The sequence below is a fragment of the Salmo salar genome, chromosome ssa28, assembly GCF_905237065.1.
Source record: "Salmo salar chromosome ssa28, Ssal_v3.1, whole genome shotgun sequence".
Lineage (NCBI taxonomy): Eukaryota > Metazoa > Chordata > Actinopteri > Salmoniformes > Salmonidae > Salmo > Salmo salar.
The window spans coordinates 10952790-10975923 of NC_059469.1; the positions used below are offsets into that span (position 1 = coordinate 10952790).

A 23134-nucleotide genomic window follows, 5' to 3' on the forward strand; every position below is an offset into this window, starting at 1 on the left:
CACACACGCACACGCATACACACACACATACGCATACACACTGAACAGTGAATATGAGTATGGATTTAGCCTCGTAGCTGCATTACCTAATGTTATTTTACCTCAATCTTGGCCTGGTTTATTACTGGCCTGGTTTATTACTGAGTCTGATTGGTTTTTGCAGGTGTATATATATCGTTGGTGGTTTAGAATGAATAGGTTTGATTGTGAGTTACATTTGCTAGAGACTTTAGCAATGTGTTATTACGAACAAACGCAGTTGAGGTTATTGCTTTTGCTGCATACATATAATTTAGTTACTGTAGGCTTCCACAGGCTCTTTTTGCAATTTCACCTGTCTGTAAAGCAGATGAAGTAAGACCTTGTGTCATTTACTCTGAAATAGATAAGTCATTTGTTTCTAATGAGGCTTGATTGGGAGTTGCGTTTGTTAGAGACACTCTCACAGTAAATTACTAATAAATACGGTGGAGTTTATTGCTTTTGCTGCATATATACAGTACATACTTCCACAGGAGCTAACAGATGTAGGATCTCAATTTGATCACCCTGTTGTTGCAGGAAATTTCCTGAACAGCAGGAAATATAAACGTAGTGTTTTCAAGGCATAAAAAGGCTTCTAAAGTTTGTAATTTCCACTTTAAGATGAAAGACTTGATTTGCCCTAACAAAAAATGTATCAACCCCTGCAAAAATGTCCAATAATTATAATCCACAAAATAATTCACATTTCCTGTTGCTGCAGGATTATTTTCCTGCTGTGAGAAACTGGTCAAATTAAGAACCTACATCTGTATTTCACCTGTGCCATTTACACAGCAGTAAATAACAATTTGTTTCTCTTATGCATTTGCAGAACAGTACATTTCCCTTTTGGTTATAATTCAATTTATTGTGGAATGTTGGGTGAGTAATTGGTTTAGTATCTAGAAAGTCGTTCCCCAGCTTGGCACCACGTTTCATAACGTGGTTGTCAGGCTTTGATGGTTTAACACCACCGAAAACAACAGTTGCTTAGTTACTGATCTGTGATTCATGAAATTAATTCATGGTAGAACAGACATTTATTCAATGCTTCATCTTTAGGAGTTATTATGAGGTTGACTGGCCTGGAAAATAACCAATAATGTCGACACCTGTTTTTTCATAACTGATTGTATATTGGGGCATGCAATATAGGAAAGGAGAGAAGAGGAGAAGGAAAATAAGAAGGGAGGAGAGGCAAGGAGAGGGGAAAGAAGGAGAGGAGATCGAAACTAATCATATGTGGAAATCAGTTGGTGTGTGTGACAGGCAACAAGCCACATCAGAAGAAAGAGGGAGATGCTTTGCTCTTTCTTAGGAGCTCTCTGTGTTGGTCACTGTCTTTTGTAATCTCATCCCTTTCTATTTTTATTTCACTCTCACTCACTGTCAGAATATATTCAGCAAAGTTAATCCTAAACTACTTCAGAGACGACTCCGGCGTATATTTTTAGTATCTTGTTATTACTCACTTTGCTCTCTCTCTCTGTCTCTCTTTCCCTCTATCTCTCTCTCTGTCTCTCTCTCTCTCTTTCTCTCTCACATCTATAGCTCTCTTTTATATTCCCCTGCTCCCTCCATTCACGAGTCTGTTGGTTTATAATGAATGAAAGTATGAAAAACACATGGTCACAGAGGATAGGAATGACCGGTGTCGGCTCCGGAATTCTTAAACAATTTAAACAGGCGTTCCGATGATGTCACCACAAATATTCCCAGAGACTTTAAGAATGTTTTATAATGTTGCGACAGAAGTGGCTTGAGGAGATGTACGGGAGGGCGTGGGAATGAAAGTCCACACACACACACACACACACACACACACACACACACACACACACACACACACACACACACACACACACACACACACACACGTGGGGCTGGTTTTTCGGCGTTTGCATTGAGTGCACCACCACAATACTCATAACTGTGCCAAAAATGAGTGTGTTTATAGAACGTGTGTGTGTGTGTGTGTGTATGTTGGGTAAATAAGCAGTCAGTCCGAGGGTCTGTACATTCCAGCTACACTGCTTGTTTTCTTTCCTGAGCCCTTGTTTAGATTCCCAAACAGTTTCTCATCCCCCCTTTACAAAAGGCTTAGTTAATACACCGACATCTCTCTTTCTCTCTTCCTCTCTTCCTCCCTCCTCTCTCTATCCCTCTGCCTCTCTCTCTCTCTCTCTCTCTCTCTCTCTCTCTTTCTTGCTCTATCTAAAGACCTTTTTACATCAGCAGATGTCACAAAGTGCTATACAGAAACCCAGCCTAAAACCCAAAACAGCAAGCAATGCAGATGTAGAAGCACGGTGCTTAGGAAAAACTCCATAGAAAGTAAGAAACCTAGCAAGGAACCAAGAAAGGAAACAGGCTCTGTGGGGGGGGGGGGGGGGCGTCAGTCCTCTTCTGGCTGGGCAGGGTGGAGATTAGAAGAGTACATGACCATTAGGGCCAGATTGTTCTTCAAGATGTTCAAACATTCATAGATGACCAGCAGGGTCAAATAATAATAATCACAGTGGTTGTAGAGGGTGCAACAGGTCACCACCTCGGGAGTAAATTAAATGTCAGTTGGCTTTTCATAGCAGAGCATTCAAAGGTCGAGACAGCATGTGCGGTAGAGCGATGGGGGAGGGAGAGAGAGATAATCAAATCCCGGACAAATCAGCCTCAAGAACAAAAAAGTAAAAAAACAGCAGGCACGGGACAACAAAGCACAAACAGCTCAGGGTTCCATAGCCGCAGGCACAACAGTTGATGCTGGAGCAGCAGCACGACCAGGTGGACTGGGGACAGCCAGGAGCCATCAGGCCAGGCAGTCCTGAGGCATAGTCCTAGGGATCAGGTCCTCCGGGAGGAGAGGGAGAGAGAGAAAGAATTAGAGGGAGCATACTTAAATTCACAGAGGACAACAGATAAGAAAGGATAATTACACCAGATGTAACAGACTGATCGTAGCCTCCCAGGATATAGACTACTTGCAGCATAGATACTGAAGGCTGAGACAGGGGGGGTCGGGGGTACCCCCAAACAGGGCCAACCAGGCAGGATGTAACCCCACCCACTTTGCCAAAGCACAGCCCCATACCTCTAGAGGAATATCAACAGACCACCAACTTATTACCCTGAGACAAGGCTGAGTATAGCTCACGCAAGACCAGACAGGGAGATCATGTCAGTGACTCAACCCACTTAAGTCGAGTATAGAGAAAAAAAGCCTTGCACGACTTGACGCACCCCTCCTAGGGACGGCATGGAAGAGCACTAGTAAGCCAGCGCATCAGCCCCCGTAATAGGGTCAGAGGCAGAGAATCCCAGTGGAGAGAGGGGAGCCAGCCAGACAGAGACAGATAGGGCGGTTCGTCATTCCAGTGCCTTGCTGTTCACCTTCGCACCCCTGGGCCAGACTGCACTCAATCGTAGGACCCACTGAAGAGATGAGTTTTCAGTATAGACTTAAAGGTTGAGACCAAGTCTGCTTCTCTCACATGGATAGGCAGACCATAAGAGCTCTGTAGGAGAAAGCCCTGCCTCCAGATGTTTGCTTAGAGATTCTAGGGACTATAAGGTCTGAGCCTTGTGACCGTAGCGTACGTGTAGGTATGTTCGGCAGGACAAAATCGGAGAGATACTGTAGGTAGGAGCAAGTCCATGTAATGTTTTGTAGGTTAGCAGTAAAATCTTGAAATCAGGCCTAGCCTTAACACGAAGCCAGTGTCGAGAGGCTAACACTTGAGTAATATGATACATTTCTTGGGTTCTAGTCAAGATTCTAGCAGCCGTATTTAGCACTAACAGAAGTTTATTTAGTGCTTTACCCAGGTAGCCGAAGAGTAGAGCATTGGATTAGCTTTTCTGCATAATTTTTGGACAAAATTATCTGATTTTTCCAATGCTGCCCTTGAAATGTTCTTGATATGTTCGTCAAAAGGGAGATCAGGGTCCAGCGTAACTTCGAGGTCCTTCACAGTTTTATTTTAGACGACTGTACAATCACCAATATTAATTGTCAGATCAAACAGCAGATGTGTTTGTTTCTTTTGACATAGAACTAGCATCTCTTGTTTCTCCGAGTTTAAAAGTAAAACATTTTCCGCCATTCACTTCCTTATGTCTGAAACACAGGCTTCCAGGGTAGGCAATTTTGGGGCTTCACCATGTTTCATCAAAATGTACAGCTGTGTGTCATCCGCATAGCAGTGAAGTTTGACATTGTGTTTCCGAATGACACCACCAGGAGGTAGAATATATAGTGAATACAATAGTGGTCCTAAAACGGAACCTTGAGGAACACCGAAACTTTTGATTTGTCAGAGGACAAACAATCCACAGAGACGAACTGATATATTTCTGACAGATAAGATCTAAACCAGGCAAGAACTTGTATTTGTAGACCAATTAGGGTTTCCAATCTCTCCAAAAGAATGTGGTGATCGATGGTGTCAAAAGCAGCACTAAGGTCTAGGAGTACAAGGACAGATTTTGAGCCTTGGTCTGACGCCATTAACCTCTTACATCTAGACGTTCCGCTAGCGGAACACCTGCTCCAATATCCAATGATAGGCGTGGCGCGAATTACAAATTCCTCAAAAATACAAAAACTTCAATTTTTCAAACATATGACTATTTCACAGCATTTTAAAGACAAGACTCTCCTTTATCTAACCACACTGTCCGATTTCAAAAAGGCTTTACAGCGAAAGCAAAACATTAGATTATGTCAGCAGAGTACCAAGCCAGAAATAATCAGACACCCATTTTTCAAGCTAGCATATAATGTCACAAAAACCCAGAAGACAGCTAAATGCAGCACTAACCTTTGATGATCTTCATCAGATGACACACCTAGGACATTATGTTATACAATACATGCATGTTTTGTTCAATCAAGTTCATATTTATATCAAAAAACAGCTTTTTACATTAGCATGTGACGTTCAGAACTAGCATACCCCCCGCAAACTTCCGGGGAATTTGCTAACAATTTACTAAATTACTCACGATAAACGTTCACAAAAAGCATAACAATTATTTAAAGAATTATAGATACAGAACTCCTCTATGCACTCGATATGTCCGATTTTAAAATAGCTTTTTGGTGAAAGCACATTTTGCAATATTCTAAGTACATAGCCCAGCCATCACGGGCTAGCTATTTAGACACCCGGCAAGTTTAGCACTCACCAATATCAGATTTACTATTATAAAAGTTTGATTACCTTTTGTTGTCTTCGTCAGAATGCACTCCCAGGACTGCTACTTCAATAACAAATGTTGGTTTGGTCCAAAATAATCCATCGTTATATCCGAATAGCGGCGCTTTGTTCGTGCATCCCAGACACTATCCGAAATGGTAAATCAGGGTCGCGCGGATGGCGCAATTCGTGACAAAAAAAATCTAAATATTCCATTACCGTACTTCGAAGCATGTCAACCGCTGTTTAAAATCCATTTTTATGCCATTTTTCTCGTAAAAAAGCGATAATATTCCGACCGGGAATGTCCATTTAGCTAAACAGAGGAAAGAAAACAAAGCTTTCGGTCGACGCGGGCACGAGCCTGAGTCTCACAGTGCTGTAACCAGCCACTACCCAAACGCGCTACTTTGTTTCAGCCAGAGCCTGCAAAGCCACGATTCAGCGTTTTGCCGTCTTCTGAGAGCCTATGGCAGCCGTAGGAAGTGTCACGGGACAGCTAAGATCCTCACTCTTCAATAAACAGAGACAAGAAGAACGACACCTTGTCAGACAGGCCACTTCCTGCATGAAATCTTCTCAGGTTTTTGCCTGCCATATGAGTTCTGTTATACTCACAGACACCATTCAAACAGTTTTAGAAACTTTAGGGTGTTTTCTATCCAAAGCCAATAATTGTATGCATATTCTAGTTACTGGGCAGGAGTAGTAACCAGATTAAATCGGGTACGTTTTTTATCCAGCCGTGAAAATACTGCCCCCTAGCCATAACAGGTTAAAAGGTCATTTATCACCTTCCTGACTGAAGCGTTTCGAAATAAATAATTTGTCTTCAAAAAGAACGGTGAGAATCCTATCGATATAGGCTGATAGTTTGGCTTTTTCAAGAGAGGCTTTATTTATGCCACTTTTAGTGAGTTTGGTACACAATGTTTATTATGTTCAACATAAGAGGGCAAAGCACAGGAAGTAGCTATTTCAGTAGTTTAGTTGGAATAGGGTCGAGTATGCAGCTGGAATGTTTAAAGACCATGACTATTTTTGTGAATGTGTTAAAAGATAACAGGATTAAACAACTTGAGTCTCCATTGATCCTTGGTCCTGGCTGTGTTGTGCAGACTCAGGACAACCGAGCTTTGGAGAAATACGCAGATTCAAAGATGAGTCCTTAATTTGCTTTCTAATGATCATGATCTTTTCGTCAAAGAAGTTCATGAATTCATCACTGCTGAAGTGAAATCCATCCTCTCTTGGGGAATGCTGTTGTTTAGTTAGCTTTGCGACATCATTAGGATTGTTCTTATTCTCCTCAATTAGGTTAGAAAAATAGGCTGATCGAGCAGCAGTGAGGGCTCTTAGATATTGCACGGTACTGTCTTTCCAAAGTAGCCAGAAGACTTCCAGTTTGGTGGAGTGCCATTTCCGTTCCAATTTTCTGGAAGCTTGCATCGGGGCTCTGGAATTTTCTTTATACCAGGGAGCTAATTTCTTTTGACAAATGTTTTTTGTTTTGTTTTTAGGGGTGTGACTGCATCTAGGGTATTACGTAAGGTTCAATTTAGATCCTCAGTTAGGTGGTTAACAGATACTGGAAGGGCATCTAGGAATCTTTGGGTTGTCCGAGAATTTATAGTGCATCTTTTGATAATCCTTGGTTGGGGTCTAAGCAGATTATTTGTTGAGATTGCAAACATAATAAAATGATGGTCTGATAGTCCAGGATTAGGAGGAAAAATATTTATCCCACTGGACAAAATTAGATCCAAGGTTTGCGTAGGTTCGGGAGACATTTTCGGACAAAACCCTTTTGGAGTTGATTTGTGGACTTTTAATATTATTTGCGATGACTAAAAGGCCCGATAGGAATACAGGGAACTCAGTGAGGAACGCTGTATATGGCCCAGGTTGCCTGTGAGCAGTAGCTATAACAAGTGATTGATTAGGCTGCATAGATTTCATGACTAAAAGCTCAAAAGTCAAAAACACATACATTTCTGTTTTTGTAAATTTAAATTTGCTGTCGTGGACCTTCCGAGTGGCGCAGCGGTCTAAGGTATTGTATCGCAGTGCTTGAGGCGTCACATAAGACCTGTGTTCGATCCCAGGCTGTGTCACAATCGGCCGTGACCGAGAGTCCCATAGGGCGGCGCAGAATTATCCCAGCATCGTTCGGCTTAGGGGAGGGTTTGGCCCGGGGGGGCTTTACTTGTCTCATCGCGCTCTAGCAACTCCTTGTGGTGGGCCCGGTGCCTACAGGCTGACTCTGGTCGTCAGTTGAACGGTGTTTCCTCCGACACATTGATGTGACTGTCTTCCGGGTTAAGCTGGAGGGTGTTAAGGAGCGTGGTTTGGCGGGTCAGGTTTCGGGGGACGCATGACTCGACCTTCCCCTCTCCCGGGCCCGTTGGGGAGTTGCAGCGATGAGACAAGATCGTCATTGATAATAATAATAATTTGCTGTCGTCAATGTTAGCAACAGCTCCGCTTTTGCAGGATGCGTGTGGGATATGGTCACTAGTGTAACCAGGAGGAGAGGCCTCATATAACACAGTCAATTCATCAGGCTTGAGCCATGTTTCAGTCACGTCAATCACATCAAGGTTATGATCAGTGATTAGTTCAATGACTATGACTGCCTTGGAAGTGAGGGATCTAACATTAAGTAGTCCTGTTTTGAGATGTGAGATATCACAATCTCTTTCAATAATGACAGGAATGGAGGAGGTCTTTATTCCAGTGAGATAGCTATGGTGAACACCACCATGTTTAGTTTTTCCCAACTTAGATAGAAGGCACAGACACGGTCTTAATGTGGATAGCTGAGCTGACTACACTGACTGTGCAAATGGCAGGCTCCACTAAGGTGGCAGGCTGGCTAATAGCCTGCTGCCTGGCCTGCACCCTATCTCAGTGTGGAGCTAGAGGAGTTAGATCCCTGTCTATGTTGATAGATATGAGAGCACCCCTCCAGCTTGGATGGACTCTGTCACTCCTCAGGAGGTCAGGCTTGGTCCTGTTTGTGCATGATTCCCAGAAAGAGGGACAATTAGCTACAAATTCTATCTTTTGGGAGGGGCAGAAAACAGTTTTCAACCAGCAATTAAGTTGTGAGACTCTGCTGTAGAGCTCATCACTCCCCCTAATAGGAAGGGGGCCAGAGACAATTACTCAATGCCAACACATTTTTCTAGCTAATTTACACACTGACGCTATGTTGCGCTTCGTGACCTCTGACTGTCTCATCCTAACATTGTTGGTTGCGATATGGATAACAAAATATCCCTATACTCTACACTCTCCAGTTTTAGCCTTAGCCAGCACCTTCTTCAGATCAGCCTTTATGTAGGTAGCCCTAACCCCTGGTAAACAGTGTATGATCGCTCTATGATTATTTTTAAGTCTAATATTGCAGGTAATGGAGTCGCCAATGACTAGGGTTTTCAATTTGTCAGAGCTAATGGTGGGAGGCTTCGGCAGCTTAGACCCCATAACGGGTGGAGAAGAAACCTGAGAAAACTCAGCCTTTGACTCTGACTCATTGCTTAATGGGAAGAACCGGTTGAAAGTTTCTGTCGGGTGAATGAGCGACACCGGTTGAGCATGATGACAGCATTTCGTTCCAGAAGCCTTGAGAAACTCGTCAGGCTGTGGGGACTGTGTTTGGGGATTTATACTACTATCTGTACTTACTGGCGGCACAGACAGTTTCAACCTTTCCTACACTTAAATTGCCCTTTCCTAATGATTGCATCTGAAGCTGGGCTTGACACTCGGCTATCCACATATTATGAGTGCAGCGACTGCAATTAGATGACATAGCGTTAATGTTACTACTTCGATTTTTCAGCTGGTGGCGGTCCTGTAGAAGAACCATGTCCAAATAAACCATCCGTGTGAAAAAGCTGAATGAAAAAAGTTGAATGAGGGAAAAGCTAAGATGTTGGTAAATGTGTTAAATGCAGAGTTATGATTAAATGGTTTTTAAAAGTTTAAAAAAATTAAGTTTAGCAGGTAGCCAAGAGGCAAACAAACAGCACAGCAGCACAGAGACAACGCTGAAGTGTGACATTACGAAAGTTCCAATGAAGTTGCTCGATGATAACCTCTCTATCAATTAAATTCAAAGGGCTTCATTGGCATGGGAAACGTGTTTACATTGCCAATTCAAGGGAAATAGATAATAAACAAAAGTGAAATAAACAATAAAAAATGAACAGTAAACATTACAATCACAAAAGGAATAGAGACATTTCAAATGTCATATTATGGCTATACACAGTGTTGTAACGATGTGCAAATAGTTAATGGACAAAAAGGAAAATAAATAAACATAAATATGGGTTATATTTACAGTGTTGTTTGTTCTTCACTGGTTGCCCTTTTCTTGTGGCAACAGTTCACAAATATTGCTGCTGTGATGGCACACTGTGGTATTTCACCCAATAAATATGGGAATTTATACAAATTTGATTGTTTTTCGAATTCTTTGTGGGTCTGTGTAATCTGGGAGAACTATTTGGTATAGGGTATACATAGGGTATAGGGTATACAACTATAGGGTATACATTTGACAGGAGGTTAGGAGGTGCAGCTCAGTTTCACTTCATTTTGTGGGCAGTGTGCACATAGCCTTTCATCTCTTGAGAGCCAGGTCTGCCTACGGCAGCCTCTCTCAATAGCAATGCTATGCTCACTGAGTCTGTACATAGTCAAAGCTTTCCTTAATTTTAGATCAGTCACAGTGGTCAGGTATTCTACCACTATGTACTCTCTGTTTAGGGCCAAATAGCATTCTAGTTTGAGCAGTTTTTTTGTTAATTCTTTCCAATGTGTCAAGTAATTATCTTTTTGTTTTCTCATGATTTGGTTGGGTCTAATTGTGTTGCTGTCCTAGTGCTCTGTTTGTGTTTGTGAACAGAGCCCCAGGACCTGCTTGCTTAGGGGACTCTCCTCCAGGTTCATGTCTCTGTAGGTGATGACTTTCTTATGGAATGTTTGGGAATCACTTCCTTTTAGGCGGTTGTAGAATTGAATGTCTCTTTCTGGATTTTGATCATTTGCGGGCATGCATTATTTTGTGTTTTACGTTTTGCACTGAGGATATATTTGCAGAATTCTGCATGCAGAGTCTTAATTTTGAGTTTCTCCCATTTTGTGAATTCTTGGTTGATGAAACCAAATTGGCATGTTGAATATTTTATGTTCCTTTTGATGGCTTAGAAGGCCCTTCTTGCTTTTTCTCTCAGGTCATTCACAGCTTTGTGGAAGTTACCTGTGGAACTGTTGTTTAGGCCGCCGTATGTATAGCTTTTTGTGTGCTCTAGGGCAACTGGACCTTTTTTGGAACATCATTATCTTTGTCTTACTGAGATTTTTATATTTATTTATTTTTTATTTCACCTTTATTTAACCAGGTAGGCCAGTTGAGAGCAAGTTTTTATTTACAACTGCGACCTGGCCAAGATAGAGCAAAGCAGTGCGATACAAACAACAGGGTAGGGTTTGTTTTTTTCCCAACACCGCTTTCCATCAATTTGTATAGCAGATCCTCATGCCAAATTGAGTCAACAAACGTTTTTGAAATCAAAACATGAGAAGACTTTGCTTTTGATTTGGTTCGTTTGTTTTTCAGTTAGAGTGAGCAGGGTGAATACGTAGTCTGTCACATGGTCATTTGGTAGAAAGCCAATTTGACATTTTCTCTGTACATTGTTTCCACTGATAATGCAGAGGATTTTCCAAAGATTTTCCGCATATCCCGCGGTAGTTATTGGGATCAAATTTGTCTCCACATTTGTGGATTGGGGTGATTAGTCCTTGGTTCCAAGTATTGGGGAAGATGCCAGAGTTGAGTATGAAGTTAAAAAGTTGAAGTATAGCCAATTTGAATTTGTGGTCTGTATATCTTATCATTTCATTTAGGATACTATCAACACCACAGGGCTTTTGGGTTTGTATATTGTCCTATAGTTCATTCAATGTAAATGAAGAATCCAGTGGGTTTGGGTAGTCTTTAATAGTTGATTCAAACATTTGTATTTGATCATGTATATGTTTTTTCGTTTTTTCTTTGTTATAGAGCCAAAAAGATTGGAGAAGTGGTTTATCCATACATCTCCATTTTGGATAGATAACTCTTCGTGTTTGTAACGATGTGCGCTGAGAGTGCACCCAAAAGTGGTTTGATTCTATGGATTCTTCAATTACATTGAGCTGATTTCTGACAGTCTGTTCCTTCTTTTTCCGTGATGTATTTCTGTATTGTTTTAGTGATTCACCATAGTGAAGGTATTGGCTCAGGTTTTCTGGGTCTCTATGTTTTGGTTCGATTGGTTTCTAAATTTCTTTCTTAGGTTTTGCATTCTTCATCAAACCATTTGTCATTGTTATTATGTTGTCTGCTTTACATTTAGGGAAGCTTAGAGGTGAAATATACTTTTTAAGTTTTCTACTGCCAAGTTTACACCTTCACTATTACAGTGAAATGTTTTGTTCAGGAAGTTGTCTAGAAGTGGTTGAATTTGTTGTTGCCTGAAATTTTTGTTGTTAGGTTTCTACACTACTTTCCTTCCATCTTTTGCATTTGTTAATGTTATGCAGTTCCTTTGGCTTTGATGCCTTTGAGTATTGCTGTCACGTCCTGACCATGGTAAGATGTTATTTTCTATGGTAGTGTAGGTCAGGGCGTGACAAGGGGTGTTTTGTGTTTTTCTATGTTTTCTATTTCTATGTTAGGTTCTAGTTTTTGTATTTCTATGTTGGCTTGTTTGGGATGATCTCCAATTGGAGGCAGCTGGTCCTCGTTGTCTCTAATTGGAGATCATATTTAAGTAGGGGTTTTTCTTCCTGTGTTTTGTGGGTGATTATATTTTGAGTAGTGTTTGTTTCTCTCTGCATCACAGTTTGTTGTTTTGTCAATTCAGTTATTTATGTATTGCAAAGTTTCACGGATTAAATCAAATGTGGAACTACAACCACGCTGCACTTTGGTCTACTCCTTTGGACAACCATGACAGAATCACCCACCACAAAAGGACCAAGCAGCATGCCCAGGAGGAGCAGGGATTCTGGGCTCAGGAGAAGAGAGAATGGAGGACGTCCTGGACCTGGGAGGAGGTAATGGCAGGGGACAAGTCCCTGCCATGGAAGCAGGTGGAGACGGCGCAAGCGGAACGCCGATGCTATGAGGAGCTAGCCCAACAAAGGAAGCCCGAGAGGCACCCCCCCAAAAAAAATGTGGGGGGGGGGGGCACACGGGGAGTTTGGCAGAGTCAGGGTGGAGACCTGAGCCAACTCCCCGTGCTTACTGTGGGGAGCGAGTGACGGGGCAAGCACCGTGTTATGCGGTGATGCGCACTGTGTCGCCAGTGCGCACTCACAGGCCGGTGCGATCTGTGCCCACGCCTTGCAGTTGTCGAGCTGGGTTGAGCATCCAGCAAAGATGGGTTGTGCCAGCCATAAGCTCCAGACCTCCAGTGCGCCTCCTCGGCCCAGTATACCCTGTGCCTGCCCCACGTACCCGGCCTCCAGTGAGTCTATCCAGCCTGGTACGTCCTGTGCCTGCTCCTCGCACTCGCCCTGAGGTGCGTGTTACCAGTCTGGCGCCACCTATGCCAGCCCCACGCATCAGGCCTCCAGCGACGCTCCCCAGTCCGGAGCCTCCAGCGACGGCCTACAGTCCGGAACCTCCTGAGACATTCCTCCGTCCAGAGTCTTCAACGACGGCCTGCAGCCCAGAACCTCCGGCGATGATCTACAGTCCGGTTCCTCTGACGACGATCCACGGTCCGGTGGTACAGAAGCAGAGGGATCTGCGGGCGGACCGGGGGGTTACGCCCTGAACCGGAATCGCCTCCTCTGCTGGAGGATCCACTGGATAGTAAGGTTCTGTGTACTGCATCAGAGCCGCCATAGACAATTGTCACACACCCTACCCTCCCTTTTTTTTTGGGGGGGGGGTTATTGTTCTGTTTAGGTGCGGTCGGAGTCTGCACCTTTGGGGGGGGGGTACTGTCACGTCCTGACCATAGTAAGATGTTATTTTCTATGGTAGTGTAGGTCAGGGCATGACAGGGGGTGTTTTGGGTTTTTCTATGTTTTCTTTTTCTATGTTAGGTTCTAGTTTTTGTATTTCTATGTTGGCTTGTTTGGGATGATCTCCAATTGGAGGCAGCTGGTCCTCATTGTCTCTAATTGGAGATCATGTTTAAGTCTGGGTTTTTCTTCCTGGGTTTTGTGGGTGACTATATTTTGAGTAGTGTTTGTTTCTCTCTGCGTCAAGGTTTGTTGTTTTGTCAATTCAGTTATTGATGTATTGCAAAGTTTCACGGATTAAATCAAATGTGGAACTACAACGACGCTGCACTTTGGTCCACTCCTTTGGACAACCGTGACAATTGCTCTGTTCAAGTAGACTGTGATTTTGCTGTGATCTGATAGGGGTGTCAGTAAGCGCTCTGAGAGACTCTGGGTTGAGGTCAGTGATAAAGTAATCTGCAGTAATCAAAACAAATTGTATTTGTCACATGCGATGAAATCCAACAGGTGTAGACCTTACAGTGAAATGATTACTTTCAAGTACTTAAAACCTCTTACATCTAGACGTTCCGCTAGCGGAACACCTGCTCCAATATCCAATGATAGGAGTGGCGCTAATTACAAATTCCTCAAAAATCCAACAACTTCCATTTTTCAAACATATGACTATTTTACACCATTTTAAAGACAGGACTCTCCTTTATCTAACCACACTGTCCGATTTCAAAAAGGCTTTACAGCGAAAGCAAAACATTAGATTATGTCAGCAGAGTACCCAGACAGAAATAATCAGACACCCATTTTTCAAGCTAGCATATAATGTCACAAAAAACAAAACCACAGCTAAATGCAGCACTAACCTTTGATGATCTTCATCAGATGACACTCCTAGGACATTATGTTATACAATACATGCATGTTTTGTTCAATCAAGTTCATATTTATATCAAAAACCAGCTTTTTACATTAGCATGTGACGTTCAGAACTAGCATTCCCACCGAACACTTCCGGTGAATTTACTAAATTACTCACGATAAACGTTCACAAAAAACATAACAATTATTTTAAGAATTATAGATACAGAACTCCTTTATGCAATTGCGGTGTCCGATTTTAAAATAGCTTTTCGGTGAAAGCACATTTTGCAATATTCTGAGTAGATAGCCCGGCCATCATGGCTAGCTATTTTGACACCCACCAAGATTGGTACTCACCAAACTCAGATTTACTATAAGAAAAATTGGATTACCTTTGCTGTTCTTCGTCAGAATGCACTCCCAGGACTACTTCAATAACAAATGTTGGTTTGGTTCCAAATAATCCACAGTTATATCCAAATAGCGGCGTTTTGTTCGTGCGTTCAAGACACTATCCGAAGGGTAAAGAAGGGTGATGCGCCCGGCGCGTTTCGTGACAAAAAATGTCAAAATATTCCATTACCATACTTCGAAGCATGTCAAACGCTGTTTAAAATCAATTTTTATGCGATTTTTCTCGTAAAAAAGCGATAATATTCCGACCGGGAAACCCTGTTTTCGTTCAAAGACGAAAAAATAAAAACATGGAGTCGTCTCGTGCACGCGCCCCCAGTCTCATTGTTCTCAGATCGACCACTATCCAAATGCGCTACTGTTTTTCAGCCATGGCCTGCAAAGTCATCATTCAACGTTCTGGCGCCTTCTGAGAGCCTATGGGAGCATTAGAAAATGTAATGTTACAGCAGATATCCCCTGTTTTGGATAGAGATGATCAAGAAGGCCAAGAAATAGTCAGAGAGGGCGCTTCCTGTTTGGAATCTTCTCAGGTTTTGGCCTGCCAAATGAGTTCTGTTATACTCACAGACACCCTTCAAACAGTTTTAGAAATTTTGGAGTGTTTTCTATCCGAAGCTAATAATTATATCCATATTCTAGTTTCTGGGCCGGAGTAATAATCAGATTAAATCGGGTACGTTTTTTATCCCGCTGTGAAAATACTGCCCCCTATCCATAACAAGTTAACCAACAATGTAGTTTTAAGACAATATACCTAAAAAAAAGTATGAGATAAAAATAACAAATAATTAAAGAGTAGCAGTAAAATAACAATAGCGGGGCTATATACAGGGGGTACCGGTACAGAGTCAATGTGCGGGGGCCCCGGTGTCGAGGTAATTGAGGTAATATGTACATGTAGAGTTATTAAAGTGACTATGCATAGACAATAACAGAGTAGCAGCAGCATTGAAGGGGGGAGGGCAATGCAAATAGTCTGGGTAGCCATTTGATTAGATGTTCAGGAGTCTTATAGCTTGGACCTAGACTTGGCGCTCCCGTACCACTTGCCGTGTGGTAGCAGGGAGAACAGTCTATGACTAGGGTGGCTGGAGTCTTTGACAATTTTTAGGGCCTTCCTATAGAGGTCCTGGATGGCAGGAAGCTTGGCCCCGGTGATGTACTGGGCTGTACGCACTACCCTCTGTAGTGCCTTGCGGTCGGAGGCTGAGCAGTTGCCATTGGGGTGTGCTCGGTCCTCCTTTTCCTGTAGTCCACAATCATCTCTTTTGTCTTGATCACGTTGAGGGAGAGTTTGTTGTCCTGGCACCAAATGGTCCTCTCTGTAGGCTGTCTCACCATTGTCGGTTATCAGGCCTACCACTGTTGTCATCAGCAAACTTAATGATGGTGTTGGAGTCATGCCTGGCCATGCAGTGATGAGTGAACAGGGAGTACAGGAGGGGACTGAGCACGCACCCCCGACGGGCCCCTGTGTTGAGTATCAGCTTTGCGTATGTGTTGTTAACTACCCTTACCACCTGGGAGAGGCCTGTCAGGAAGTCCAGGATCCAGTTGCAGAGGGAAGTGTTTAGTCCCAGGGTCCTTAGCTTAGTGATACATTTTCAGGGTGCTATGGTGTTGAACGCTGAGCTGTAGTCAGTGAAAAGCATTCTCACATAAGTGTTTCTTTTGTCCAGGTGTGAAAGGGCAGTGTGGAGTGCATCTGTGGATCTGTTGGGGCGGTATGGACATTTTTTGTGGGTCTAGGGTTTCTGGGATAATGCTGTTTATGTGAGCCATGACCATTCTTTCAAAACATTTCATGGCTACAGAAGTGAGTGCTATGGGTCAGTAGTCATTTAGGCAGGTTACCTTAGTGTTCTTGGGCACAGGGACTATGGTGGTCTGCTTGAAATGTTGGCATTAGACTCAGACTGGGAGAGGTTGAAAATGTCAGTGAAGAAACTTGCCAGTTGGTCAGCGCATGCTCGGAGTACATGTCCTGGTAATCCGTCTGGCCCTGCGGCCTTGTGAATGTTGACCTTCTTTAAAGGTCTTTCTCACATCGGCTGCGGAGAGCATGATCACACAGTCATCCGGAACAGCTGATGCTCTCATGCATGTTTCAGTGTTACTTGCTTTGATGCGAGCAAAGACGTTATTTAGCTCGTCTGGTCGGCTTGTGTCACTGGGAAGCTCTCGACTGTGCTTCCCTTTGTAGTCTGTAATAGTTTGCAAGCCCTGGCACATCCGACGAGCATCGGAGCCGGTGTAGTTCGATTCGATCTTAGTCCTGTATTGATGCTTTGCCTGTTTGATAGTTCGTCGGAGGGCATAGCAGGATTTCTTATAAGCTTCCGGGTTAGAGTTCCGCTCCTTGAATGCGGCAGCTCTACCCTTTAACTCAGTGCGAATGTTGCCTGTAATCCATTGCTTCTGGTTGGGATATGTACGTACAGTCACTGTGGGGATGATGTCATCGATGTACTTATTGATGAAGCCAGTGACTGATGTGGTGTCCTCCATGTCATCGGAAGAATCCCGGAACATATTCCAGTCTGTGCTAGCAAAACACACCTGTAGTTTAGCATTTGCTTCATCTGACCACTTTTTTATAGACCGAGTCACTGGTGCTTCCTGCTTAAATTTTTGCTTGTGGAAGATAGAATTATGGTCAGATTTGCCAAATGGAGGGCGAGGGAGAGCTTTGTATACATCTCTGTGTGTGGAGTAAAGGTGGTCTAGAGTTGTTTCCCTCTGGTTGCACATTTAACATGCTGATAGAAATGAGGTTTAACTGATTTAAGTTTCCCTGCATTAAAGTCCCCGGCCACTAGGAGCGCCGCCTCTGGATGAGCGTTTTCCTGTTTGCTTATGGCGGTATACAGCTCGTTGTGTGCAGTTTTAGTCTCAGCATTGGTCTGTGGTGGTATGTAGACAGCTATGAAAAATAGAGATGAAAACTCTCTAGGTAGATAGTGTGGTCTACAGCTTATCATGTGATACTCTACTTCAGGCGAGCAAAACCTTGAGACTTCCTTAGATATCATGCACCAGCTGTTGTTTATGAATATACATAGACCGCCACCCCTTGTCTTACCAGAGGCTGCTGTTCTATCCTGCTGATAGAGTGTATAACCCGCCAGCTGTATGTTATTGATGTCGTCGTTCAGCCACAACTCGGTGAAACATAAGATATTACAGTTTTTAATGTCTCGTTGGTACAGTAGGATATACTTGCTTTCAGTTCTTCCCATTTATTTTCCAGCGATTGGACGTTGGCTCATTTTTTTCCAGTGATTGAACGTTGGCTAACAGTACAGATGGCAAAGGCAGATTAGCCACTCGTCGCCTGATCCTCACAAGGCACCCACCATCTCTTTCCGCGAAATCTCTGTTTCTTTCTCCAGCGAATGACTGGGTTGAGGGCCCGTTCAGGTGTTTGGAGTGTATCCTTCCCGTCCGACTCATTAAAGAAATTTTTTTTGTTCAGTTCGAGATGAGTAATCGCTGTTCTGATGTCCAGAAGCTATTTTCGGTCATAAGAGACGGTAGCAGCAACATTATGTACACAATAAGTTACAAACAATGCGAAAAAACAAACAAAATAGCACGGTTGGTTAAGTGTCAATAAAACGGCAGCCATCCTCTCCGGCGCCATTAACCCTGCCAAGGGATTAGCTGTAGGTGTACCTACAGTAAGAGTCCCCTCGAAGCCTACTATTAAATATTTGAGAACATAAAAAAAACTGTTTTTGATTTGTTATTATGAGGCTTTGTGTGTAGATTGATGATGAAAATGTTTTGTTGTGCTAGTCGGTTTTGTGTGTCTGTGCTGTCTGGAGTGTGTGGACTAGCTCTCTGAGCTATCTCTTTCTCCAGCTCTGTGAATTTATCCCACTCAGTGATTGAGGAGCAGTGCAGTTGTGTGACCTGGGTGTGTTCAGTGCTGGGGGGTTGACTATCCTCGTCTGCAGGACAGTTTGAAGAGGTGTGATCAGACTCACTCGGAGTGGGGTAGTCGTCACCAAGGGAAAGCTCCTCCTGCCGTCCTTTTGGAAATGTATGAAGTTGCCCTGCTCCACCACTGTTCCATTCTTGTACATGTTGACAGAGGGTGTCTCAGTCTCAGGGTCTTCATTTGACACTATTCTGATTTTCCACCCTCCGCCAATACCCTCTCTCTTAAAAGAGAAGTAGTGTGCTCTTATAGCTGTGTGCCATGGGCAGGGATGGTCTGTGTAAGACTAGGTTGCTTACGTTCCCATTTTTGTACAGTAGCAGTCAGCAAATAGCGTCTCTGGATTGTCCATGAGGAGCTTCTCTCTCTACTCTTTCTGTGCCTTGTCATTTTTAATATCCAAAGGTTGACCTCTGCACAGAGGGAAGCCATGGAGCAGTTGGCCAAAGAGGCCTCTGCATATGGGTGGGGGAGGAACTCTACTACCGTTGTTGGGCGCAGGGGCTTCACACCTCTCACTTCACACTTCAGTGCTAGTTAATGTTGCAGCTGGGTATTTTCTTTCCTAGCAAGCTCGGTAGCTTTTTAACTTAGCATTCAGTCTCAAAAAAGTGAAATATCTAGAGATTATTGTCATTTTATTTTCATTCTAGGCTTTCGAAGTAGCTTCAGAATGGACTTTACCTACTCAGTTCCAATTTGCATTATATTTTTGGGTTTCTGTTGCGCTTCTTTTGCCGGTTGCTGGTTTGTCAGAAATTTTGCTGGATAGTCCTTAGCAGTAAGAATTCTTGGTAATAAAAAAAGTAATTTTGTCCAAAACCAGGTTGTAGGTTTGGAGTTTTGATTTGGAATGAAGGTTATGTTGTGGAAGGTAGTATCCTGTATATGTCTTTGTAAAAAAAAATCCAAGTTTATACAACCCTAAATCTATATTTTTGTACAAACATGCTGAAAAATGCAAAATCTTCCTCTCTTCTCTTCCTGTCTTCTATCTCTCTCGCTTTCTTTCTCTGTCTTTGTCTCTCTCTCTCTTTCTCTCTCTCTCTGCAGGAGCGTATCTTCCTCACGTTATCCAACTACATCTTCACAGCGATCTTCGTGGCTGAGATGACAGTCAAGGTAAGAGGGGACCACGGAGACAGATCCTACCAGCGGGTAAACCCACACTCTCCTACCCAGGAAGACACACTGATCACTGTGCCTCGGGGCTGTGGTTAAGGCCTCCACAGATCTGATCGAATCCACAGAGCCAGGTTAAATCTTTTCGCCCTCTGGCTGATATCAGGACATGTTAGGTAAAAGTTGCCCGTAGGCACAAATCTAAGATCAGCCTATCTTACCTGAATGTGAACCTTTACAGTAAGAGTAAAATAATGCCCAACTGACCATAGATCAGTGTCTCGTGGGAAACTGTATCCTACTCCTATGAGGACTTCTTATAAGCCTCAAATCCATCAGTGGTTTCTGTGTTCATTCTGCCCCAAAGCTTATTTGAAGAAATAGAAAGAGAGGAGGAGGAGGGGAACGGAAGTACCATTTCAGTGTTTCATTAACGGTCACCATTTAGAGTGAGATGAGAAAATAGATCCTAGATGAGAAAATAGAGCCTAACAAAGTACCTAAAGTACCTTAAATACCTTAGATAGCTAAGATGACAGAAATACATTAAGGCACGGCCCATCTCCAAATGATTGATCTTCAGCTCTACTGTTTCACTGTCATTAAGACAGACAAAGCCTTTAAGAAAACAGGCTTTCAGTGTGATACCTCGGTAAGCCTCAAACACACACTCGCACGAATGGGGGGGGAACGCTTGCACACACACATATACACACACAAAGAGAGCGAGACACCTGCTACTAATACTAAGGAAAGGATTGTCTAGCCGATATTCAAATGGCCTGGCTTTGAATGGAGGGTCATGTCTACGTATAGAGGCTTGTGGCAGGGGTAGGGAGCGGTGAGGAGGGGTGAGGGCTAGAGAAAGTTCACAGGTGTCACTCACTAAGACCTCCATTTCTATTCTGGTGCCCAACGCAATGCCAGGGCTCACACACACGCACGCACACACATTGAGGGCAGACGGACACAAAATGGAAATCATGCCCAGGAATAATGGGGCTCGGGGGAGGTTAATTAACGTCACACACAGGAAGTCAGATGTCTGGGGGAAACTGACAGGGGCATAGGAACCAAAGGCTTTGTAACCTCGACACGTCTTTGTTCATCAGGGGTTTGATCATTCTCTTTGATACTGCCTGGTTATATATAGATTCATGCCTTAACGCTCTGACGAGGCACAGCATATGCAAATGAAGCCATGCCTAGTTGAGATGCAGTTTGTGAAGTTTCTATGGGTTATTGTTTTGTCTCAGTCATTTTTGTAGATTGAAATATGGAGAGAAGAAAAGTCTTCAACGACAAAAGTTTGTATCTCACTTGGCTTGGCCTAATTTACTTTGCACAACTCTAGAGGTGCCTCTCTGATTGACTGCTTTGACTATGTGTGTTTGTGTATATGCGTGTGTGTTACTGTCTTTCTTTGTGAATGTAATTTTGTAGCATGTATGTCGTTAACCCAGTGTCTGTGTATATTCTCAGGTGGCTGCACTGGGCTGGTTACTTGGTGATAAGGCCTACCTGAGGAGCAGCTGGAACATTCTAGATGGGATTTTAGTGATGATCTCAGCCATAGATATCCTGGTCTCGTTGGTATCGAACAGCAGCCCCAAGATACTGGGCATGCTCAGAGTGCTGCGCTTGCTACGGACGCTCAGGCCACTACGGTGAGTTACACAAACAGTGGACCCACACAAATACACACGCACATACACTCACACACACAAACACATACGCACCTTCTCACAATACCACAAAAAGACCTGTTCCCAAAACAGTACAGTATATCTACCAGCCAACAGAGTGTGAGACTTTCCCCAAACACAGTATACTGTACTAACTTGACATACTGTATCTCTTAGGCCTGCACAATGAATCAAATTCACATTGAAATCGCAATATTGACATGTACAATATCCATATTTCAAGACCTACATATCTTATGCAATATTTTGAAATGCATATCAGTCGTGTGTAACGTCCGTTTTTAGGAGCAAAATCCTCTTGCGTCTGCTTCCCACTAGGGTTACTTGTTAAATATAAAAAATCTATATACAAAATCATAAAATAAGATGATTTTGACAAACATTTAAAAAAATGACAAAGTTGTAAAACATTATGCTAAATATAACCCATCAATTTAGTGAATACCATTTGTGTTTAATATGAGAGTTTCTGCCTGAAATATCCTTTATATCTTTTACACAGTTTTATTTATTTTATTATGTCAATAGGTCTTTGTTGTAAATGTTTTGACTCCAAACTGGTGGCAGTGGTGAAAAAAGTGAATTGCTGGGAGAGTTACAGAGTTAATTGAAAATATTGCTGTTGTGGATGAGATTTGTTTTTTCATAAATTTTCTCACTAAAAACAAATGGTTATATATAGAACCAAATAAAGGTTATTTGACTTGTAACCATAGCGGATACATTTTGGTGCTTTATATAACCATTTTTTGAAGTTTCTATAAAGAACCATGCTTTAAATGGAACCTTTATGGTGCTATAATGAACCCTTTCCTAAGGTTTTATAACAGGGGTATTCAACTCTTACCCTACGTGGTCCTGTACCTGTGTGTTTTCTGCTCTACCTGATAATTAACTGATACAGTAGCACCTGGTGTCCCAGGTCTAAATCAGTCCATGATTAGAAGGAAACAACGAAAGAATGCAGTGGAACTGGCTTTGAGATCCAGAGTTGAGTTTTAGGGTTCTATAAAGAACCATAAAAAGAGGTTCTATATAACAACAAAAGGATTCCGCTATGGTTACAACCCTTTTTGGGGCTATATAGAACCCTTTTTTATGGTTCTATATAGAACCTTTATGGAGAATGGTTCTATAATGAAAATGTCTGAATCTCAAAGGTTCCTTGTAGATCCTTTTGAAGAAACATACAGGGTTTTTTATTCTGGTTAGCCATATTATATTATTCAATTCCATAGGCGTTATTATTGTTTTAATTAACAAATTGAATCAGGTGTTCTAGTTCTGGAACAGCTGGAAGTCGCTGATGAGAGAATTGAGCACCACTGACTTAGGCTACCGTTCGCAATTGACACAAGGCCATACATGGCCATACATTACATGCTCAAAATGGCCAGAAACAAAGAACTTTCTTCTGAAACTCGTCAGTCTATTCTTATTCTGAGAAATGAAGGCTATTCCATGCGATAAATTGCCAAGAAACTAAAGATCTCGTACAACGCTGTGTACCACTCCCTTCACAGAACAGCGCAAACTGGCTCTAACCAGAATAGAAAAGGAGTGGGAGGCCCCGGTGCACGACTGAGCAAGAGGTCAAGTACATTAGAGTGTCTAGTTTGAGAAATAGATGCCTCACAAGTCCTCAACTGGCAGCTTCATTAAATAGTACCCGCAAAACACCAGTCTCAACGTCAACAGTGAAGAGGAGACTCCGGGATGCTGGCCTTCTAATACGTTTTTTTTGGATCAATTAGTATATTTGAGTTTAACCATAATATTTGTTGTAATATTTGATCAGCCTTTTCTGGTGGATTAAACTGAAATTGCAACCA

General features: G+C 42.7%; 1 protein-coding gene across 6 annotated transcripts in view; it reads left to right on the forward strand.

Annotated features, from left to right (window-relative positions):
* The window catches only part of cacna1g (calcium channel, voltage-dependent, T type, alpha 1G subunit), a 203109-nt gene that overhangs the window by 115788 nt on the left and 64187 nt on the right, over positions 1-23134 (forward strand). For all 6 annotated transcript variants that reach the window (XM_045710400.1, XM_045710399.1, XM_045710395.1 and 3 more), the window contains exons 18-19: positions 19528-19596; positions 21079-21263. In XM_045710400.1, coding sequence (XP_045566356.1) covers positions 19528-19596; positions 21079-21263 — 254 coding nt within the window. The remainder of the gene's footprint in view (positions 1-19527; positions 19597-21078; positions 21264-23134) is intronic.